A 21,061-nucleotide genomic window follows, 5' to 3' on the forward strand; every position below is an offset into this window, starting at 1 on the left:
AGGATATCAGGGACAAGATCATAGACCTGCACAAGGCTGGAATGAGCTACAAAACCATAAGTAAGACGCTGGGTGAGAAGGAGACCACTGTTGGTGCAATAGTAAGAAAATGGAAGACATACAAAATGACTGTCAATCGACATCGATCTGGAGCTCCATGCAAAATCTCACCTCGTGGGGTATCCTTGATCCTGAGGAAGGTGAGAGCTCAGCCGAAAACTACACGGGGGGAACTTGTTAATGATCTCAAGGCAGCTGGGACCACAGTCACCAAGAAAACCATTGGTAAAACATTACGCCGTAATGGATTAAAATTCTGCAGTGCCCGCAAGGTCCCCCTGCTCAAGAAGGCACATGTACAGGCCCGTCTGAAGTTTTCAAATGAACATCTGGATGATTCTGAGAGTGATTGGGAGAAGGTGCTGTGGTCAGATGAGACTAAAATTGAGCTCTTTGGCATTAACTCAACTCGCCGTGTTTGGAGGAAGAGAAATGCTGCCTATGACCCAAAGAACACCGTCCCCACTGTCAAGCATGGAGGTGGAAACATTATGTTTTGGGGGTGTTTCTCTGCTAAGGGCACAGGACTACTTCACCGCATCAATGGGAGAATGGATGGAGCCATGTACCGTCAAATCCTGAGTGACAACCTCCTTCCCTCCACCAGGACATTAAAAATGGCTCGTGGCTGGGTCTTCCAGCACGACAATTACCCGAAGCATACAGCCAAGGCAACAAAGGAGTGGCTCAAAAAGAAGCACATTAAGGTCATGGAGTGGCCTAGCCAGTCTCCAGACCTTAATCCCATCGAAAACATATGGAGGGAGCTGAAGAGCCGAGTTGCCAAGCGACAGCCTCAAAATCTTAATGATTTACAGATGATCTGCAAAGAGGAGTGGACCAAAATTCCATCTAACATGTGTGCAAACCTCATCATCAACTACTAAAAATGTCTGACTGCTGTGCGTGCCAACAAGGGTTTTGCCACCAAGTATTAAGTCTTCTTTGCCAAAGGGATCAAATACTTATTTCTCTGTGCACAATGCAAATAAATATATATAATTTTGACAATGTGATTTTTTTTTAAATATATAATCTATCTCTCACTGGTAAAATTAATCTAGCCTAAAAATTCTAGACTGTTCATGTCTTTGACAGTGGGCAAACTTACAAAATCAGCAAGGGATCAAATACTTATTTCCTTCACTGTATACGCCGGGTGGGGGAATATGGAGCGGGCTCAAAGGGCTGAGACCGCTCCATAGATCGAGTGTGTCGGCTGTGTGTTTCTCCTGGTGGAGCTACCTCACAGCCTCTGATTGTCCTATCAGCATGAAGCTCCTTCACACAGTGTGAGAGACTGAAGCTGGAGGGAAGGGGGATCACTTCAAATATCCATATCTCCGGTGGTGGATGACCTAAAACAGTGGTTCTGGTGGCATATGAAAGATGATTGTAATATTTCATATGGTACCAGGATCACAGTTCTAGCTGAGATACAACTGGAGATATCACCAGTTGAAAACGCAGTGCGGAATCGAAGCTGTATACTATATGATCACACTCTGTCGTTGGGCAGGGAAGGGGGGAAGCTGTATGATGATTGGACGGCGTCATACAGAAAACATTACACCGCCCAAAGTGAAAAGAAAGAGTAACCTCCTATTTGGCAAGTATAGCCAAATTAGCATATTTAGAAAAATGCTTATAACTTTGCAAATAGTAAACATTTTTGAAAAAAATTACACTGTAGTTATCAGCATGACAGTGCTTAGTTGGGAGATAGGGTATCAATAACCTAGTGACAGAGCCTCTTTAACCTGGCTTTGTGCACAGGGATACAGTAATTCTGGAACAGGAAAAAGCCTTCCCCAAACTGTTGCCACAAAGTTGAAAGCATACTGTTGTCTAAAATTTCTTTGGATACAGTTGAATTAACATTACCCTTCACCCTGATAAATAGCCAAGACCATTATCCCTTTTCCACCAAATTTTATAGTAGGGGCTATGCATTGCAGTAGGCAAAACTCTCCTGGCATCCACCAAACCATCCATCGGCCATATAATGAAACGTGATCATCACTACAGAGAAACCCATTTCATTACGATCCCATGGCGCAGTTCTTTTACTAATGCCATTTCCAGAGGCAGTTTGGTACTCTGCAGTGAGTGATGCAACAGAGGTTATTCTTACACACCTCACACTTCAGCCCCATTCTGTGAGTATTCATGGTGAGCTGATGTTACTAATACACGTTTCCACTTCCAAATAATAGCACTTACAATTGTGCAGGGCAAATCTAGCAGATCAAAACGTTCGCAAACTAACTTGTGACAAAGGTGGCATCCTCTGACAGTGCCACTTTTAAGGGAAGAAAAAGAAATGATGTCAGCATTCCAAAAAAAGCAAATCTTTTATTGTCACATAGTACAGACACCAGCAACGTTTTGGCTCTAAGTGAGCCTTTTTCAAGCCACTTTTAAAGTCACTTAGTTCTTCAGTACAACTCATACTACTACCGCCAATGTTTGTCCATGGAGATTGCAAAGCTGTGTGCTGGATTTTATGCACCTGTTTGCAATGGACGTGCCTGAAACACCTAGTATGTTTGTCTACATATAATATGTATATCTTTTTATATATATATATATATATACATATATATATATATATATATATATATATATATATATATATATATATATATATATATATAGATATATATATATATATATATATATATAGATATATATATATATATATATAATAACAAACTTACTATTCATTCTTCACATGGGAAGAATGGGATATATTTGCAGTTTGAAATTAAATTAAAGGGGTTGTTCAAGATTTTATTATTGCTTTAGCAAATACATAATTGTGCTTATCTATTAAAATTAAGACACTTACCCATTAGAAGTAATAAGAAGTTTGTCCAGCTCAACCCCTGCTCACCGTAGGCTTTCTCATTGTACATGTTATCACATACTCTGACCTTGTCACCATGTATAGTGTACCCTGTATGGAATATTCCATGCAATGCAGTGAGAGAATATGGCCCTCATCTATGAAAACTTGTGCAGACAATTGAAAAAAAACTGAGATGTGCTTAAAAAAAAGAAAAAGAAAGAAGAATGATGAAAAAGAATGTTCACTCCTTTCTTTTAGTATTTGTCTTTTTGTTTAGTGTCAAGCAGGTATACAGAATTCAGGATGTACTCAAAAAGAATCAAGAAAGACAAATGTAATGTCTTGCATTTTTCATTTTCTTACTTTCCATTACATTAATTTATTTTAGTATGTCCCACAAAACAAATTTAAACTAGGGGGAAAAAAAACAGACAAAAAAAACAAAAAGCTCGAATTTTCACATTTGTTTCCTGTTACTGATCTGGCAGCGGAGGTAGAGTGCTCTGCCAAGAATGCCAGGAATATACGTCACAATGACAGGGAGAGCTGGGAACAAAAGGCTATCCATTCAGAGATCTCACCGTTAATGAGAGGCTGGTAAGGAAATGTTGTACTCCCTGATTGCTTCAGAGTTTGAGGACAATGCTCAACTTACCCTAAAACAGCGTTCAGTAATCGGGTTAATGAATAGCTTGCTCTCTATAATAAAACCATACACCTAATTTGGAGCAATTTTTTAAGGAAGACATACTGTATTTTAAGTTTATATTGGTTTTATGAATAGAGGGTGTGGCTGGCACATTATAATGTCAGTACATTAAAAACTTGTTATATACACATTCTAGGTCTATATGCGTACATAATCAATCTTCGAGAGAGTACTAATTTAGAAATGGGAAAATCATTTCATCATTCGGGGCCCTCACAGCTGCGTGGGATGCCCAGATTTTAAATAGAAGACTTAGTGTCCCCTTTTGAACATGTACATGAGAAAGGATTTTCCTTTCTGAACAGCTGCAATTGCTTGGTACTGTAATTGAAAGAAATTGTGCCATCACTAGTAAGCAATTTACATTTACCATGTTCCATATTTGTATCACTTTCTTCCGCGTTGGTGTTCCCAGTATGTAGAAGAAACATTGCCTTTTGAGTATTCTGAATATTCTGTTATCCAGCTGTTCTAGACCACTTAAATAAACATAGTGGCCCACACACCATCTTCTCTTTTAATAAGGTGGCATGTTTACAACAGTGGTTATGGCACTGGTCCCTTATTAGTTAACCCAGACAAAGTGAGACTTTCAATCTAACATGGTTCTTTTATCAAGTTGCTTTTCCACCACGTTTCAGGTGGATTTTTATTGGCTTGTACCAGAATATCCCAATATTAATTTGTCCTAGTCATTATGCAAAAAAACTGTTATGAAAATACATTTGGTCATGTTATTCTTTCTACGTAAAATCAAGAGTTGCTGGATTTGTAGTCCCATAAATCTAGCTACAGCTTTTACCTGGTATATTTTTGCAGAAAACTATATACGGTGAAAGATACAGAGCTGGTACAAGACAGCATCAAAGACACTGCTGGAATGGGGTTAATAAAATGAGAAAGCGTAGAGGATCATTTTTATTGCATTTTTCTGTACAGTTAAACTTTACTGCCCAATTAAAGTTTCACAGTGCGGACGTCTGACTGATACTAAACAATACTGAGAACATCCTATATACATGACTGTTCAACCAGACCTAAATTTAATTTGTTCCTTTAATGTCAGAATAAGGTACAGATTAATGTTTTCTTTTTGTATTTTTATGCAACTGCTTAGTCTTTTTGAACACGGCAGAATTGCACGCGCAGAGTTTCCACAAACTCATTCGGAGTCCATACAGCTGTCCTCTTTACTGCACCATGTTACCAAGAATCATTGCTTCTAGGGGAGTATAGCTCCAAAATATGCCTTTGATGGAAGTTAGTCCACATACAATTAAACTTCACCGCTCAGACGCTCTGGACATGAGACTCAGCTGGGTCCGTGTGCACAAGGGGGAAACTGGACAACGTTTGCCTCAATGGAGTAGATGCAGCAGATGGAAAACACCCCTGTGTACAATCTTTTGCAGAAGTTAGGGTATGTTCACACGCAGTGTTTTCAGGTGTATTTCTGGGCGTTTACGCCTCAAAAAACAGAAGCTGAACGCCCACAAACATCTGCCCATTGAAATCAATGGGAAAAACAGCATTTAGTTCATACAGGGCATCTTTTTACGCCTCTGTTTTACGCTCCATAAAAAGAAGTAGCATGTCACTTCTTGAGGCGTTTTTTGGAGCTGATTTTCCATTGAACACTATGAAAAACGCCTAAAAAAACACTGAAAATCAGAGGCTGTTTTCTCTGAAATCAGCTCCGTATTTCAGACGTTTTTTGTTAAGCGTGTGAACATATCCATAGTGCAGGATAGTGCAGTATCGCCACACACTATTTTAAAGCAAAAAAGTACTTTATTATACTCACAATAAGTATAATAAAAATGCGCACATAAAATATCAAGCAGCAGGCCAAATAGTGGCCCGACCCTGAAGTTGGCGCTTTTTTTCCTGTTCGAAACCGACAGAAAAACTCTCTGTAGCATATTTTGGATCCTAAGGCTATGTTCACACGGGGTATTTTGCCGAGTTTTTTGACGCGGAAACCGCGTCGCAAAACTCGGCACAAACGGCCCGAGAACATAGCCTAAGGGGGAAAAAAAAACTGAACTGACATAAAAGTATACAATGCATTCAAAAAGTCTTCAGACCCTTTCAATTTTTTCATATTTTGTTATGTTGTGGCCTTGTGCTAAAATAAAATAAAAAAATTCATGTTTTTTCCCATCATTCTGCACTCAATCTTCGATAATGACAAAGTGAAAACTGAATTTTAGTAATCTTTGCTAATTTATTGAAAAAGGAAAAACTAAATTATTGCATTGAAATATGTATTCAGACCCTTTACTCAGTTCTCAGTTGAAGCACCTTTGGCAGCGATACCAGCCTCCAGTCTTCTTGGGTGTGATGCCACAAGGTTTGCACTGATGAGTAGTGCCTGGTTTCCTCCAGACATGATGCTTAGAATTGAGGCCAAAAAGTTCAATCTTGGTTCAACAGACCACAGAATCTTGTTTCTCACAGTCTGAGAGTCCTTTCGGTGCTTTTCTGCAAACACCAGGCAGGCTTTCATGTGTCTTTTACTGAGGAGAGGTTTCCTTCTGGCCACTCTGCCATAAAGCCCAGATTGATGGAGTGCTACAGAGATAGTTGACCTTCTGGAAGTTTCTCCCATCTGCACACAGGATCTTTGGCGCTCAGCCAGAGTGACTATTGGGTGCTTGGTCACCTCCATTACCAAGGCCCTTCTCCATCGATTACTTAGTTTGGTTGGGCGGCCAGCTCTAGGAAGAGTCCTAGTTGTTCCAAACGTCTTCCATTTAAGAATTATGGAGGCCACTGTGCTCTTGGGAACTTTCAGTGCAGCAGAAAAAAAAATCTTACCCTTGTGCCTTCACACAATCCAGTCTCTGAGCTCTACAAGCAGTTCTTTCCTCCTCATGGCTTTGTTTTTGCTCTGATATGCATTGTCAGCTGTGAGACCATATATGGACAGGGGTGTGTCTTTCCAAATCATGTCCAAACAAATTAATTTACCACCAGTGGACTCCAATCAAGGTGTAGAAACATTTCAAAGATGATCTAGAGATATGGGAGACCCCAGATCTAAATTTCAAGTGTCATAGCAAAGGGTCTGAATACTTCTGTCCATGTGAAATTTGAGGTTTTCATTTTTAATACATATGTAAAAAAAATAAAAAATTCTGTTCTCACTTTGTCATTATGGGGTATTGTGTGCAGAATGATGGGGAAAAACGTTTTTTTTGTTTTTTTCTTTTATCACAGGGCCTCAACATAACAAAATGTGAAAAAAGTAAAAGGGTCTGAAGACTTTTCGAATGTAACTGTAACTGATGCATTTTTGTATTTGAACAAATAAATTCACTTGTAAGCATATTTACGTCAAAAAATAACTGTGTTAGTTTCTGTTCTGTTTTTTTATGTATTGTTTACAGTAAAGCTTTTTGTCTTTTCAGGTAGCTTCTACCAGGTAGCTTTCGCTATAATGAGTGTATGTGAAGGAATATGGTCGATTCCTCTTATGAAGCCAAAGCCTTCAGATCCTAAAGCAGAATTTGACAGTGTATTGAGCATGGCAAAACATCTTTTAAGTGATACCAAGCATCTGTACAACAACTTTGTAAGTCTACCCTCTAGTAGTCATGTTAAGTGATCAGTAGGTATCGTCAATTTACTACAATCTATTGAATGAACCAACACAGAGCCATGTGATGAGGACTGCCTCCCCCCCCCCCCCTCTTTGTGTCAGTACATCACCGATTACGTGACCTCAAGGGGCTTGAACAGAATAATATTGCCAGACCCCTTGGGAAAATGAAAAACAATGTTTTCTTATGTTTTGAACTTTTTTTTTCTGCTATCAGATAACTAAACTATGCTGCAAATATATTTTTAGCATTTTTAACAGATAGCCTGGTAACTATACACACTTCTATAGGTATGCTTAGAGTACAGGTCTTGAAAATGTCCTTGTATTCATGTCTGAAAGCAGTCCACAGATTCATATAGCTAACTATTCCCGGAGACCTAGATGTGGGTTGTAGAATACAAGAAACATTGTGTAGAATGTGGAGATCATCGCTCCTCCATGCATTGAGGACTATAAATCTTTTCAAAACCAACACTTTAACATAACAGTTTCTTAACGGAGAACATTTATTATACAAACTTTCTCTTTTTTTGGTGGAATACTCTGCCTAATCATTTTGAACTGCCTGAACTTATTTTTCCCCGTTTTTTTCTCAGCGTTTTTCGACCGCAGCCATTGAAGAAAAGTGCTCAGAAAAGAGCGCTGCAGTTTTTTTTTAATCTCACATTGATTTTAATGTGAGGTCAGAGGCAGGAACCGTGGCAAGAAAGGACATGCCACTTTTTTTTCCCCCGCAAGCTTCCAAAAGCTGCCCAAGAAAAAAAACGCCTCTGCCTCACATTGAAATCATTGGGGAATGATGTTGGCCTTTAATTGGCGCTTATTACTATGCATCTTCCGTGTCAAATCACGCTAAAAAAAACTCTGTGTGAGCTTACCCTAACTCTATGTGTGTAGATATATAAATATTTGTTTAGTAGATTATTTCATTTTCATGCTGTATACTCATGTTCATTTGGACTATTTGCATTTTGCAGAAAACCAAGTATCCTTATGAAGGAGAACATAAACTTGAAAGTTTACCTGTACTCTCTATAAATGCTGCAGAATTGTCTACTATTCAGGTAATCAGGACTAAATCGGTTTTGAAATAGCCTTATTTTCCTGTCTCTTCTATCTATCTATCTATCTATCTATCTATCTCTATCTCTATGTCTGTCTGTCTATCATCTAACTCATTTTAAATCTTTTCACTCTCTCTCTTTCGTGGCTTTGCTGTAGCATAAATTATTATTTGTGAAAAATATCATGGATAAACACATGGTTACAGTGTTTTCACGTTTGTAGTTGCAGCAAAATGCAGTTCAACACAGTAACCCACATTTATCAATTTTGTGTCATTCTTATTTTCTCTGGCAGCAAGTCTTTTGGAGTTTATTTTGCGACAAATGCATCTAATTTTGTAAGCCATTTTTTATATTTGTTGCATATTAAATTGGAGGTGTAATGCTTTTGGTTTAGTTTTATGGCTTACTGTACATCTTACGCCAGCCTGCTGGTGACATGGAAAAGTAACTCCACCCATAACCTAGCCAATGTGGCTAAGATGACTCGCAAATGGGCACACATGGTGCAAACAGTAATTCTTTTTGGCACAAATACTTAAACAGTAAACACCATTATTTCCACCAAAAGTGCACAGAAATAAAAGTGCCTCTTTACGGAACCGGACGCATACGAAGGCACATTCATTCATATGAGCACAGCATTATAGCTCTATAGAATGGTGGTTGTACAGAGCTGGCCATGTGCATGACATTTAATACTGAGGGTATGTTCACACGCTTATTTTCAGAAGTTAACGGCCCGAAAAATGGCTGAAAAAACGGAAGCTGAACGCCTCCAAAAATCTGCCCATTGATTTCAATGGGAAAAAAAGCATTGTGTTCCGAGGGGACGTTTTTTTACACGGCGTTTGAAAAAAATGACACGTAAAAAAACGGCCTGTATAAAGAAGTGCATGCCACTTTTTGAGCTTTTTTTTGGAGTCGTTTTTTATTGTGTCAAAAGAAAAACAGCTACAAAAACGGCCTGCAAAAGACCGCAAAAAAACGTTTGTAGTTTCAAAAACGTCTGAAAATCAGTCTGTTTTCCCTTGAAAACAGCTCTGTATTTTACAGCCGTTTTTCATTTTGCGTGTGAACATACACTTATAGTTTACTAACTGCTTCCAGTGAGCTAAACATCCTGGATTCCACAACAATACACTGACACAAAGTAGCAAACTATCAGGACAGGAGATTTTGTGCTACTGATGTATTTAGCTCACAGACAACAGCCTCCTATGATAGTCACACCCATAAGCTGTATTTTTGTGGTTTCTTACACAAATCCCCACCACTTTAGGCTTTATACACGCAAGTGTTCAAATTAAAAGCTTGCCAAAGCCGACCCGCATTAAACAACTGTTTGTAAAACTTTTACCAAGAGTTTATCTAAATACTGCCTGCCATCATGGCTAGAGCATTAGAAATGGTTTAACCAGCGCGTAACGCAGACAGATGTTGCGTTCAATGTAGGTTTTAACGCACGCAACACAAGCACTTCATTCTGACTAATAAAGTGTTGAATCATTTGCATTGTAAAGTTATTGGTCATTAAAACTTAAAGACCAACTTAGCCATTGATCAATCACAATCACTAAGGCCCCATGCACACGACCGTAAAAAACCTCAGTTTTTGCGGACCGCAATTGCGGTCCGCAAAAACGGACCCATTCACTTTCATTGAACGCGGACACCTTTCCGTAGCACTACAGAAGGGTGTCCGTGCCGTGGAAATGTTCCGGGAATTATGGAACATGTCCGTTCTTTTGCATTTTGCGGGCCGTGCTCCCATACTTTCGGGCCGTGATTGCGGGCACGGTCGTGTGCATGGGGCCTAAGGCTGGGTTCACACGACCTATTTTCAGGCATAAACGAGGCATATTATGCCTCGATTTACGCCTGAAAATACGGCTCCAATACGTCGGCAAACATCTGCCCATTCATTTGAATGAGTTTGCCGACGTACTGTACCGACGACCTGTAATTTACAGCTGTCAAACGACGACGCGTAAAATGACGGCCTCGTCAAAGAAGTGCAGGACACTTCTTTGGATGTAATTTGAGCCATTTTTCATTGAATTCAATGAAGAACAGCTCTAAATTACGTCCGTCAATGACGCCTCGCAAAATGCGAGGACGAGCAATTACGTCTGAAAACAGCTCCATAATTTCAGCCGTATCGGACGCTGCCGTGTGCACATACCATAAGGCTGGATTCACACGAGGTCATTACGTCCGTAATTGACGGACGTATTTCGGCCGCAAGTCCTGGACCGAACACAGTGCAGGGAGCCGGGCTCCTAGCGTCATAGTTATGTACGATGCTAGGAGTCCCTGCCTCGCTGCCGGACAACTGTCCCGTACTGTAATCATGTTTTCAGTATGGGACAGTTGTCCGGCAGCGAGGCAGGGACTCCTAGCATCGTACATAACTATGATGCTAGGAGCCCGGCTCCCTGCACTGTGTTCGGTCCAGGACTTGCGGCCGAAATACGTCCGTCAATTACGGACGTAATGACCTCGTGTGAATCCAGCCTGAGGGTATGTTCACACGGCAGGCTCAGTTACGGCTGAAATTACGGAGCTGTTTTCAGGAGAAAATAGCTCCGGAATTTTAAACGTAATGGCAAGTGCAGGTGCTTTTTGCTGCGTCCATTACGGACGTAATTGGAGCTGTTTTTCCATGGAGTCAATGGAAAACGGCTCCAATTACGTCTCAAGAAGTGACAGGCACTTCCTTGACGAGGCAGAACCGATAAAAACAAGGGGACATATACAAAAACACCGAAAAAGGCCATACTTACAAATGGACACAGCCAGGTCAGAAACGCTGATGAAGGAGTGTGAGCAGGTGCTTAAATAATAATAGCCACTCCTTGAGGGGAGTGGTGTGTGGTGCATGGGATGTGTAGTAAGAAATAATAAATGAATAGTGTGTGTGCAAGTGTAATACTATAAGTGAAATATAGGGGGCAGTAATGAGTGAAGTGCCTCAATAGAAATAAATGGATAATGGGGTGCAAGTGTGTGAAACATGGAGGGATAGTGTGTACGTCATGAGGCACAACGTGTATAGCCAGGTAGAAGCCTATTTGTGACGCCTTGATAATTCATAGAGCGGGCTACCCTGCTTGCTATGCCAAACAACAACACACCATGCTCTCCCAGCATCAAAGACCCGGCTGTGTCCAAGAGAAGCGAATATACGTAATAATGAAAAATACCTGGGGTTTTAGTGATCATTTTGGCCAAAAGGACGCAAGCTCGCAATCCACGACAAGGATCCCCAGACTTGCGAGTCCCTAACTCCTTAACTGGAACAGAATGTTCCTGATGCACAGACAGAACCGATAAAAACAAGGGGACATATAGAAAAACACCGAAAAAGGCCATACTTACAAATGGACACAGCCAGGTCAGAAACGCTGATGAAGGAGTGTGAGCAGGTGCTTAAATAATAATAGCCACTTCCTTGACGAGGGCGTCTTTTTTACGCGCCGTCTTTTGACAGCGGCGCGTAAAAAAAATGACCGTCGGCACAGTACATCGTAAAGCCCATTAAAATGAATGGGCAGATGTGTGCCGACGCTTTGGAGACGTATTTTCGGACGTAATTCGAGGCTAAAACGCCCGAATTACGGCCGTAAATAGGGTGTGTGAACCTAGCCATAGGATGATGGCAATTTGGTTAAACGTTCTTGTAATGCTTTCCATATTTGAGATATGGAAATTAAACGGATTGAACTGTGGTAGCCTATTTTTGCAACTGACTAGTATGAAAAATCATGTAATTTGATGATCAGAACATTATGTCATGTTAATTTGCGAGTGCGGATACTTAATTTATGAGATCCATGGTGGTTTTATTTATAGATATCATAGGGATAACAGTGTAAGTAGAAATACTATAGGTCTAAGCACATCCGTTAAATGTTGTTTTGTTGTAGCTTGTTTTGTGATGTTTTTTTTATGCATGAGAAATGCTTCCAATTCATGTGACAGTATATTTTATATTAGACCTCATTTCCCATGCATGACTACTATTTGCAGAGTGTGTAATCTGATTTAGCAAGGAATGACTGGAAAATGCTCACTAAGATGCGTATTCTGTAAGTGACACAAGTATCAGTAATATGTCCTAATAACTTATAAACATAGTGCTGGGAAAATCTACAATTTGTAAAGAGACGCAATTTGAATACCGACTAGGAGTTACAGTGTAATTCATCATTATTTGTAAATGCCAGTTCTATTTTTATAAGTATTATGCATGTGAGATGATATCATACTCCAAGAGAATACAACTCAGAGAAGTTGTGTCATTAAAGTAGAACAATAAATTGTCATTGGGGACAATGTGTTCCTTTTAAATAGATGATGTCACATGGACATGTGATACAATCCCAGGTTTATGTTACATGGAATGTAATATTCAAAGAGTTTGATGTCACGGACAGCTGGAATCTTTTGGAAACAACTTGCAAACATGGGGCTCAAACCGAAATTCCTGACCCCAGGAAATCAATGCTTAGCAAAACTGCCACAATCATAAGCAATGTTCATCCAAGCAAGCAGAGAAATATAAATCATTTCCTGTCTCCGTTCACTGTCGTAACTGGAAGTATTAAGCAAATGCACGTCTGAAGTCACAACAGGAAAATAGTCAAAACAACACAGCACCAACTAAAAAGGAGAGTGGAGGGAAAAAACGTGAACTTTGTCTACACACGCACAGCTGTGCGACTCTCCTCAGACAGTGAGCTGTGCTGACACCCAATGGCTAGAATAAAGCAAACCTGATGACTTTTCCTATAGCAATCATAGTAAAGTAAAATGTATTTATTACAACTAAAAGTATTTAGGTATAAAAACCAATGTAACCATAAAAAGTATAATATATATATATATATATATATATATATATATATATATATATATATATATATATATATATATGCAAAGAGCTTGGATGCTTGGTGGTTAGCACTGCTGTCTTGTATCACTAACGGCCGTCACACGGACCTATGTAATTCAATGGGGCCGTTCACGCGGCCGTTGTTTCAATGAACCCAGTGAAGGGTCCGTGAGAATATAGGACATGTCCTATTTTTTCACGCTTCACGCATCCGTCCATAGACTATAGTCTATGGGGGATGCGTGATAACGCGACCCGCAGCGTACAGCACGGATGCACCACAGATGTGAAAAACGACAGTTTTTCACGTCCGAGGTTCGCAACGTTCGTGTGAATCCAGCATTAATCTGAAAACAGCAATATCTGCAGAGTTTATGTGTTCTGTCTATGTTTATGTGGATGTCCTCAGAGTACTGCTGGAACACATCAACAGTAACCGACAATCTATACAACTGGCCCTAGTTTGTGTGCTTGAGTTATAAAGTAGATTGCCAGCCCTAACAGCGATAGGGCTTAATGTAGAAAAATACAGTATTTTACTGTGCTTTGCACAGAAAGTAAGTGCTGACATTCAAGATGTACATGAGCCTCCAGTCCAGCATCATGAATGTGGTGACATGGAATATGTCTATAAAGAGCAATAGACGTATTCTGTCCATGGAGTTGCCTGTACTAAAGAGACGTAAGTAAACAAAAAATTCCTCAACCTCTTTTTTCCTTTGCAGCTACAGTCAATGAGACACGCTTGCTGAATCCGAATTTTAAAACAGTATATATTACACGTGCGCTGTTATTTTAGTAATAGTTACAACATTCCAGAGAACCCCTTTAGTTGAATATGGAATGCTTTCTGTTGATAAAATCATTGAAGCTGGACGCTTGGTGAGTTTAACTGCTTTGTTAGTGAAAATGTATGCCAGGGGTGGTCAGGCACGCAGCTAGTGATTCTTATAGCAGCTCTGTTTGTCTGTAACTTAAAGAGTCTCTGTCACCAGATTATAAGTGCCCTGTCTCCTACATAATCTGATCGGCGCTGTAATGTAGATAACAACAGTGGTTTTTATTTTGAAAAACGATCATTTTTGAGCAAGTTATGAGCAATTTTATATTTATGCAAATTCGTTTCTTAATGACCAAGTGGGCGTGTTTTTACTTTTTACCAAGTGGGCGTTGTACAGAGGAGTGTATGACGCTGACCTATCAGTGACCAATCAGTGTCCTACACTTCTCATTGTTCCAGCCGAGCTTCTTTCACTGCACAATCACACTGTAACAATGGGCTGGAAGAATGAGAAGTGTATGATGCTGATTGGTCACGGATATTGTCGCTGATTGGTCAGCGTCATACACTCCTCTGTACAATGCCCAGTTGGTAAAAAGTAAAAACATGCCCAGTTGGTCATTAAGAAACTAATTAGCATAAATCTAAAATTGCTCATAACTTGCTAAAAAATGATAGTTTTTCAAAATAAAAACCACTGCTCTTATCTACATTACAGCGCCGATCACATTATGTAGGAGATAGGGCACTTATAATCTGGTGACAGAGCCTCTTTAAGGGAGAATGGCAGGCCAACAATTCCATCCTACTGGGTCAATGCTAGCATCCCTGGTGGTCTAGGGTAGTTAAGAGGTTTATGATAACATTCCTGGCGTCTAGGGCAGAAAAGAGGTTAATACCTGCATTCCTAGTGGTCTAGTGTAGTTAAGTGGTTCATAGTAACATCCCTGGGGTCTAGGGCATAGAAAATGTTAATACCTGCATCCCTGGTGGTCTAGTGAAGTTAAAGGGTAAATGTCTGCATCTGTGGTGGTCTATGGCAGTGAGGGGGTGAATGTCTGTTCCATGGTGGTCTAGAGCAGTGAAGGGGTTAATGTCAGTATCTCACTAAAGAAAGAGTTCAGGGAGTCTGCACGTGAATAGACTTTCCATAGGATGGGGGGCATTTTCTAAGGAAATATGAGGGAATGTTTCCTGTCTCCCTTAAGCCATGCTCTGATCCTTAGCCTGATCTAAAAAGACATACAGGGGAATGTACCTCCTGTAAGTCATGTAAATGGGGTTTTGAATTACAACAGTGTTACAGAGTTCTCTTGGTATTTCCCTGTACTTCCATTATCATTCCAATATACTAAACTTTTTGTCAGACAATTTGGTGCCATATCACAGGAATTCAGGTCAAGCCATAAAAACATCAATGAAAAGAAAGGATGAGCAATCCACGGTTACAATTTAGTAATTCGAACGTTCTTTACGCTGCTGTTAGAAGCACAAGTTTGGAGAACTTACACAGTCTAGCAAACAAATTAAGAAACTTTTAAAATCCATTTTAATTAATTTCCTTCCTTGAACAGAAGTCTCATTCTTAGCAGGACTTCTATTAGGTTGCTAGCCCAATTCTAGGGTTAAAATAATTAAATCTACTAGCAGTGTGTCTAAGAAAGTGGTCTCAAAATAGTTTTTTTTAAATGCCTGCACTGCTAGTAGTTCATTCTGTGCCATTTTTCCCACATTAGCTATAGCAATGGAGAAACGAAAGCCTTTTTTTAAAGAGGGCCCTGTGCCTTAAGATTTTCCATGTGATTGAGTCAGTCTCTCCTTCAACCTCGAAACAAGGTAACCCTTCATCTGCCAGCAGTTTTCTCATTTTCAGCAAATGACTGTATCACTGTGTCGGCTTCATTTTCATAAGCGAACTGAATACACAGACATTATTCCCTTTAGAACTCTACTCGAACCATTTTTAATGTATATTGTTCCATACTCTGGCTTAATAAGAACTGTACTTTTATAAAAAAAAAAACAACCCTCCATGATCCATGAGGAACTTCTACAACCAAATAGTAAATATAACCTTTCTAATTTATAACTCTACCAAAATATATTTGTCTTTTTTTTTCAACAGTGTTGAAGGCTATGTAAACCTTTGCACACTTATATACTAAAAAGTTGTTTAAAATACCATAACACTTCGTTTTATTAAAAAAAAAAAAAAATGTGTGCAATGGTTTACATAGCATTCAAGATCCAAATTTAGAACCAGCATCTTTACAAAAGTTGTCCATGGTTGTTTCCCACATAGTTTAAAGATAAACTCCAATTAAAAAAATTTATATTATAGTTCATCTTCCCGAATTAAAATGTTTTGTGCTTGGAAAGCAGCTGCTAAGTAAGTTTTGGTGGGCTCCTAGAATCGAGCACCTCTGGCAGTTGATGACACAGCTTAGGCTCTGTTCACATCAAGTTTCCTGAATACATTCAGCGCATACATCTGCAAGATATCCAAAAATATACTGTAACATCCCCTTAGACTTCTATGGGGAATAAGCAAGCCAGTAGAGTATCCTGCACTGAAAATACGGTTGTGTGTGACCCTCCGTGTGGGTAAGACTAGAGGACCACTATTTGATAGCAAAGGAGGGTGTGAGTTTTAGCAATTTAGTAAGAGCCACATGGTTGGTATTAATGGGGATATCAAAGTTGCCTATTATGTGGGCAGGGATTTTAGTGAAATGTAAATATATAAGCCAGGTAGTGAAGTGATTGAGAGAGGTTAGTGTTGTTGTCTACTTAGCAATGATGTTTCAAGGTTTCTAAGTATAATTATAACGTATTGTACATATATTCAATGTGGCCTCTCTCTATGGACTCAACTGTAGTCTGACTAAGTGTAATTTTATAATCTGTAAAAAAATCAAAGAAAAGAGCGCCTCATGGTGTAGGAATCCCAAAAACAATTAGACTAAAACGATACAGATGTAGGAGCGACCCTCACCTGGGATGGACGCACGCAATAAATCTTGTAGTTGCACCTGCTTCCTAACCAGTGGGACAGCAAGACTCCACCGCATAGTTTTGCATTAGATTCAGGGGAAAAGGGGGAAGCCAGGCAACGCTACTTCATCAAGATAAAATAGGTAATCAAGTTTGTTATTCGTAGTTTCAGCTTTTAATAAAGGCATCAGAATTGTGATAACACTTAAGTTCCATTGCAGGTAATCTTGTTTTAACCTGTCTTTCCAGGAATAATTTAGCTGTAGATTTGCTACCTTCTAGTGCTGTTGCTCTGTAGTTTAAGGCCGGGTTCCAACGTAGCGTAAATGCTGTGGAATTTCTGCAATGGAATTCTGTGCGGAAATTCCGCTGCATTTACAGTAGCAGCAAAGTGAAAGAGATTTAGAAAATCTCATGCTCATGCTGCGGAAAAAAACCGCAGTAAAGTTGTGCGGCAAGTATTCTGCAGTGCGACTTTCAATTCCACAGCATGTAAATTTTAGCTGCGTATTCTCCACGGAGATGCTGCGTGTTTGGCCCATAGACTTCAACGGGGTGCAAAGATTCCGCAGCAAATTTGTATAGTTGCCATTTTTACACCGTTTACGTAGTGGAACCACAGTAAAAACTGCTGCAAATCAGCTGGTGCACATATACTTTGTTCTAAACAATGTTCAACACTAAATTCGCAGGTAAAACCGATGTGCAAAAACCGCAGCTTTTCCGCAGCATTATGAGCTGGAAAAACGCACTATTTGGTACAGATTTTTGAGTTACCAGCGTTTTTCTTGAGATTCTGCTGCATATTTTCTAAAAATAGTAAAAAAAGAAATAGTAAAAACTACGCAGCGTATCCGTCCTGGCACTCGCAGCTCATTTTGTCAGAAAAAACGCTTGTGTGGTTTTTCGGCCGGAATTTTCGCTGCAGTAAGCAGCGTAGAAATAAATAAAAAAACACTCATACATACCTAGTCCATTGTCATGGTGACACGTCCCTCCATGGCTGTCCGATCCGGCCTCCCTGGCTACAGTGGCCACATGGAATGAAACGTCATCCCAGGAGGCTGGCCTGGGCGAAGAACACACAGAATTCAGGATAAATATAAGAAATATATTATTTCTTCTAAGTGACATTGCAAAAAAACCGCAACATATGCTATTTGTTGCAGGGTTTATCTCCCCATTGAATTCAATGGGGAAATCCTGCAAAAAATAAACAGCATCTACGCAAATACAATTGACATGCTGCGGATTAAAAAAACACACTGCATGTCAATTTCTGAACTTTTTTTCCACTCAGCATTTACGCAGCATGTGGATGAGATTTTCCGGCAACAAAATCCGTTGCCAGCCTGCCATAATGGAGTCGCAGCTGGCCAAACAAATATATATATATCAGTCACTTGGTCAAGGGTACCTGGATGGCAGGTTGGTGCCAGATAGCTGCAAACTGACTTGTGCCAGATTGTCAGATAATAGGAAGCTGGCTTGTGCTGGATTATTGGAAGCTGACTTGTGCTGAATTATCGGACTGTCACGCACACTTGACATGGACACCGGACACAGATATTGAAGTCATCACGGACACTAGACTTGACATCTCTTCTTAGGTCCCGAGCGTAGAAGGAATCTTCTGATAATAGCGGGAGCATCAATGTTCTTCTCTAGTTCTCAGGACCTCTCTTTAGGACTAAAACCCTTCCAGTCCACCAGATAACAGGTCCTCCCTCCAACCCTCTTGAAATCCAAGATCTCCTTGACTTCAAACACATCGGTGGAACTTCTGGGAGCAGTAGAAGAATCAGGAGACTTACTGTAACGGTTGAGGACCACAGACTTCAGGAGGGATACATGGAAGGAATCGGGAACTTTGAGAGTAAGAGGTAGACGTAGTTTGTATGACACAGGATTGATTTGTTGCAGGATTTCAAAGGGACCAAGAAATATAGGAGTGAATTTGTAGTAGAAAATTTTCAGGTGCATGTTTTTTGAAGGTAACCAGACCTTAACTCCCAGAAGGAACTGGGGAGGAGGCCTTCTCTTCTTATCGGCATACTTCTTCATGCACATCCTGTAGGATCGCAGACTTGGTTTGCTGCTAGATCAGAAGAAAACTCTCAAAAGAAACACTAGCTGCAAGCATTTGAGATGTAGCAGGTACAGAAAGCGGGACATGCGGATGTTGAGTGTAGACAATGAAAAATGGAGATGTAGAAGTAGATTCACTCGTGTGATTATTGTAAGAGAATTTTGCCCATGGAAGTAGATGTACAGAGTTGTCGTGTTGAGCAGGCACAAAACGACAAAGATAATTCTCAAGCACTTGGTTATTTCTTTCAACTTGAGGGTGGTATGCATATGAATGAAAAGTCCAACTTCACATCCAGAAGTTTGCACGCCCCGATTAGACACGATATTGGGGCAATCCGTAAAAATATGTTGAACAAATAGACTTACCAAGCGAGGAGCTGAGGGAAGGGCAGACAGGTGAACGAAATGTGCCATTTTGGAGAAGCAATCCACCACAACCCAGTTAGTGGTTCATCCAGCAGAGGGAGGAAGATCTGTAATAAAATCCATGGCCATAAGCTGCCACGGACTATCAGGAACTGGCCGAGGTTGGAGTAGACCCGCAGGCTTGGAATGAGCAGCTTTGTTTTGGGCACAGTTGGTACACGTAGAGACATAGTCCACAACATCTTTGAGTAATGTGGGTCACTAGTAGTTGTGAGAGATAAAGTCCCGAGTCTTTCGTATACCTGAATGACCTACCAGCTTGAAATTATGACCCCAGATGAGAATTTTCTTCATGTCAATAGGACGAAAAAATATTCCCAGGAGGAATGTCTTTAATCTGCAGAGGGTTAACAGGAATAATACTGGAAGGGTCAATAATATGCTGAAGATCCTCTTCAGCGTCATCTGTCTCAAACTAATGAGACAGTGCATCGGCCTTGACATTTTTATCAGCAGGACGGAAATGGAGTAGGAATTTGGATCTGGCGAAGAAAAGTGAACGTTTGGCCTGATGAGGTTTCAGGCGTTGTGCAGACTGTAAGTAAGTGAGATTCTTGTAATCAGTGTAGATGATAATTGGATGAACAGCCCCCTCTAGCAAATGCCTCCACTCCTCTAAGGCTAACTTTATGGCAAGTAGCTCACGGTCCCCAATGAAGTCGTTTATTTCTGCTGCAGAGAATAGTTTAGAAAAGAAGCCAAGGACCGCTTTACCCTTTGAGTTTCTTTGAAAGAGAAGTGCTCCAGCACCAATGGAGGAAGAATCGACCTCCAACGAGAACTGCCGAGAAACATCAAGATGGTGAAGAACAGAGGCAGAAGTGAAGATCCTCTTGAGATTAGTGAATGCCGACTCTGCTTCAGGGGTCCAGATGTTAGCGTTCACTCTCTTCTTGGTGAAAGCAGAGATAGGGGCGAAGAGAAGATAGGGTGGAATGAACTGGCAATAGAAATTTGCGAAGCCTAAAAATCTTTGTATGGCACGGAGACCGTGAGAACGTATTCACTCTAAGACCGATTTTACTTTTTCCGGATCCATATGAAGTCCATGATTGGAAACTATATAACCCAGAAAGGGGAAAGATTTCCTTTCGAATACACACTTTTCTAGTTTGGCATAGAGGTTATTCCCCCTTAACCGCGGCAGGACTTGGCAAACATACTTCCGGTGAGTAGTCAGATCTGGTGAGTAGATCAAGATATCATCCAGATACACCACCACACAGACATACAGTAGATCCCGGAATATGTCGTTCACGAATTCCTGGAACAAAGCTGGAGCGTTACATAATCCAAAGGGCATCACGAGATATTCGTAGTGACCGTCTCTAGTGTTGAATACGGTTTTCCATTTGTCACCTTTGCGGATACGTATCAAGTTATAAGCCCCGCTTAGACCCAGCATTGTGAAAATCTTGGCCCCACGTATTCTGTTGAAGAGCTCTTGTTTCAGTGGTAAGGGGTACTTGTATTTGACAGTGATTTGGTTCAAACCACGATAATCAATACAAGGCCGGATCGATCCATCTTTCTTTTCCACAAATAAGAATCCGGCTGGAGAAGTAGATTTCCTGATAAACC

At 40.3% G+C, this 21,061-nt stretch overlaps 1 protein-coding gene across 1 annotated transcript in view; it reads left to right on the forward strand.

The window, feature by feature from the left end:
- Positions 1 to 21,061, forward strand: part of IL11 (interleukin 11) — a 64,299-nt gene that overhangs the window by 32,976 nt on the left and 10,262 nt on the right. Inside the window, exons 2-4 of the mRNA XM_075840818.1 lie at positions 3,189 to 3,198; positions 7,034 to 7,197; positions 8,205 to 8,291. Coding sequence (XP_075696933.1) covers positions 3,189 to 3,198; positions 7,034 to 7,197; positions 8,205 to 8,291 — 261 coding nt within the window. The remainder of the gene's footprint in view (positions 1 to 3,188; positions 3,199 to 7,033; positions 7,198 to 8,204; positions 8,292 to 21,061) is intronic.

The sequence above is a fragment of the Rhinoderma darwinii genome, chromosome 10, assembly GCF_050947455.1.
Source record: "Rhinoderma darwinii isolate aRhiDar2 chromosome 10, aRhiDar2.hap1, whole genome shotgun sequence".
NCBI lineage: Eukaryota > Metazoa > Chordata > Amphibia > Anura > Rhinodermatidae > Rhinoderma > Rhinoderma darwinii.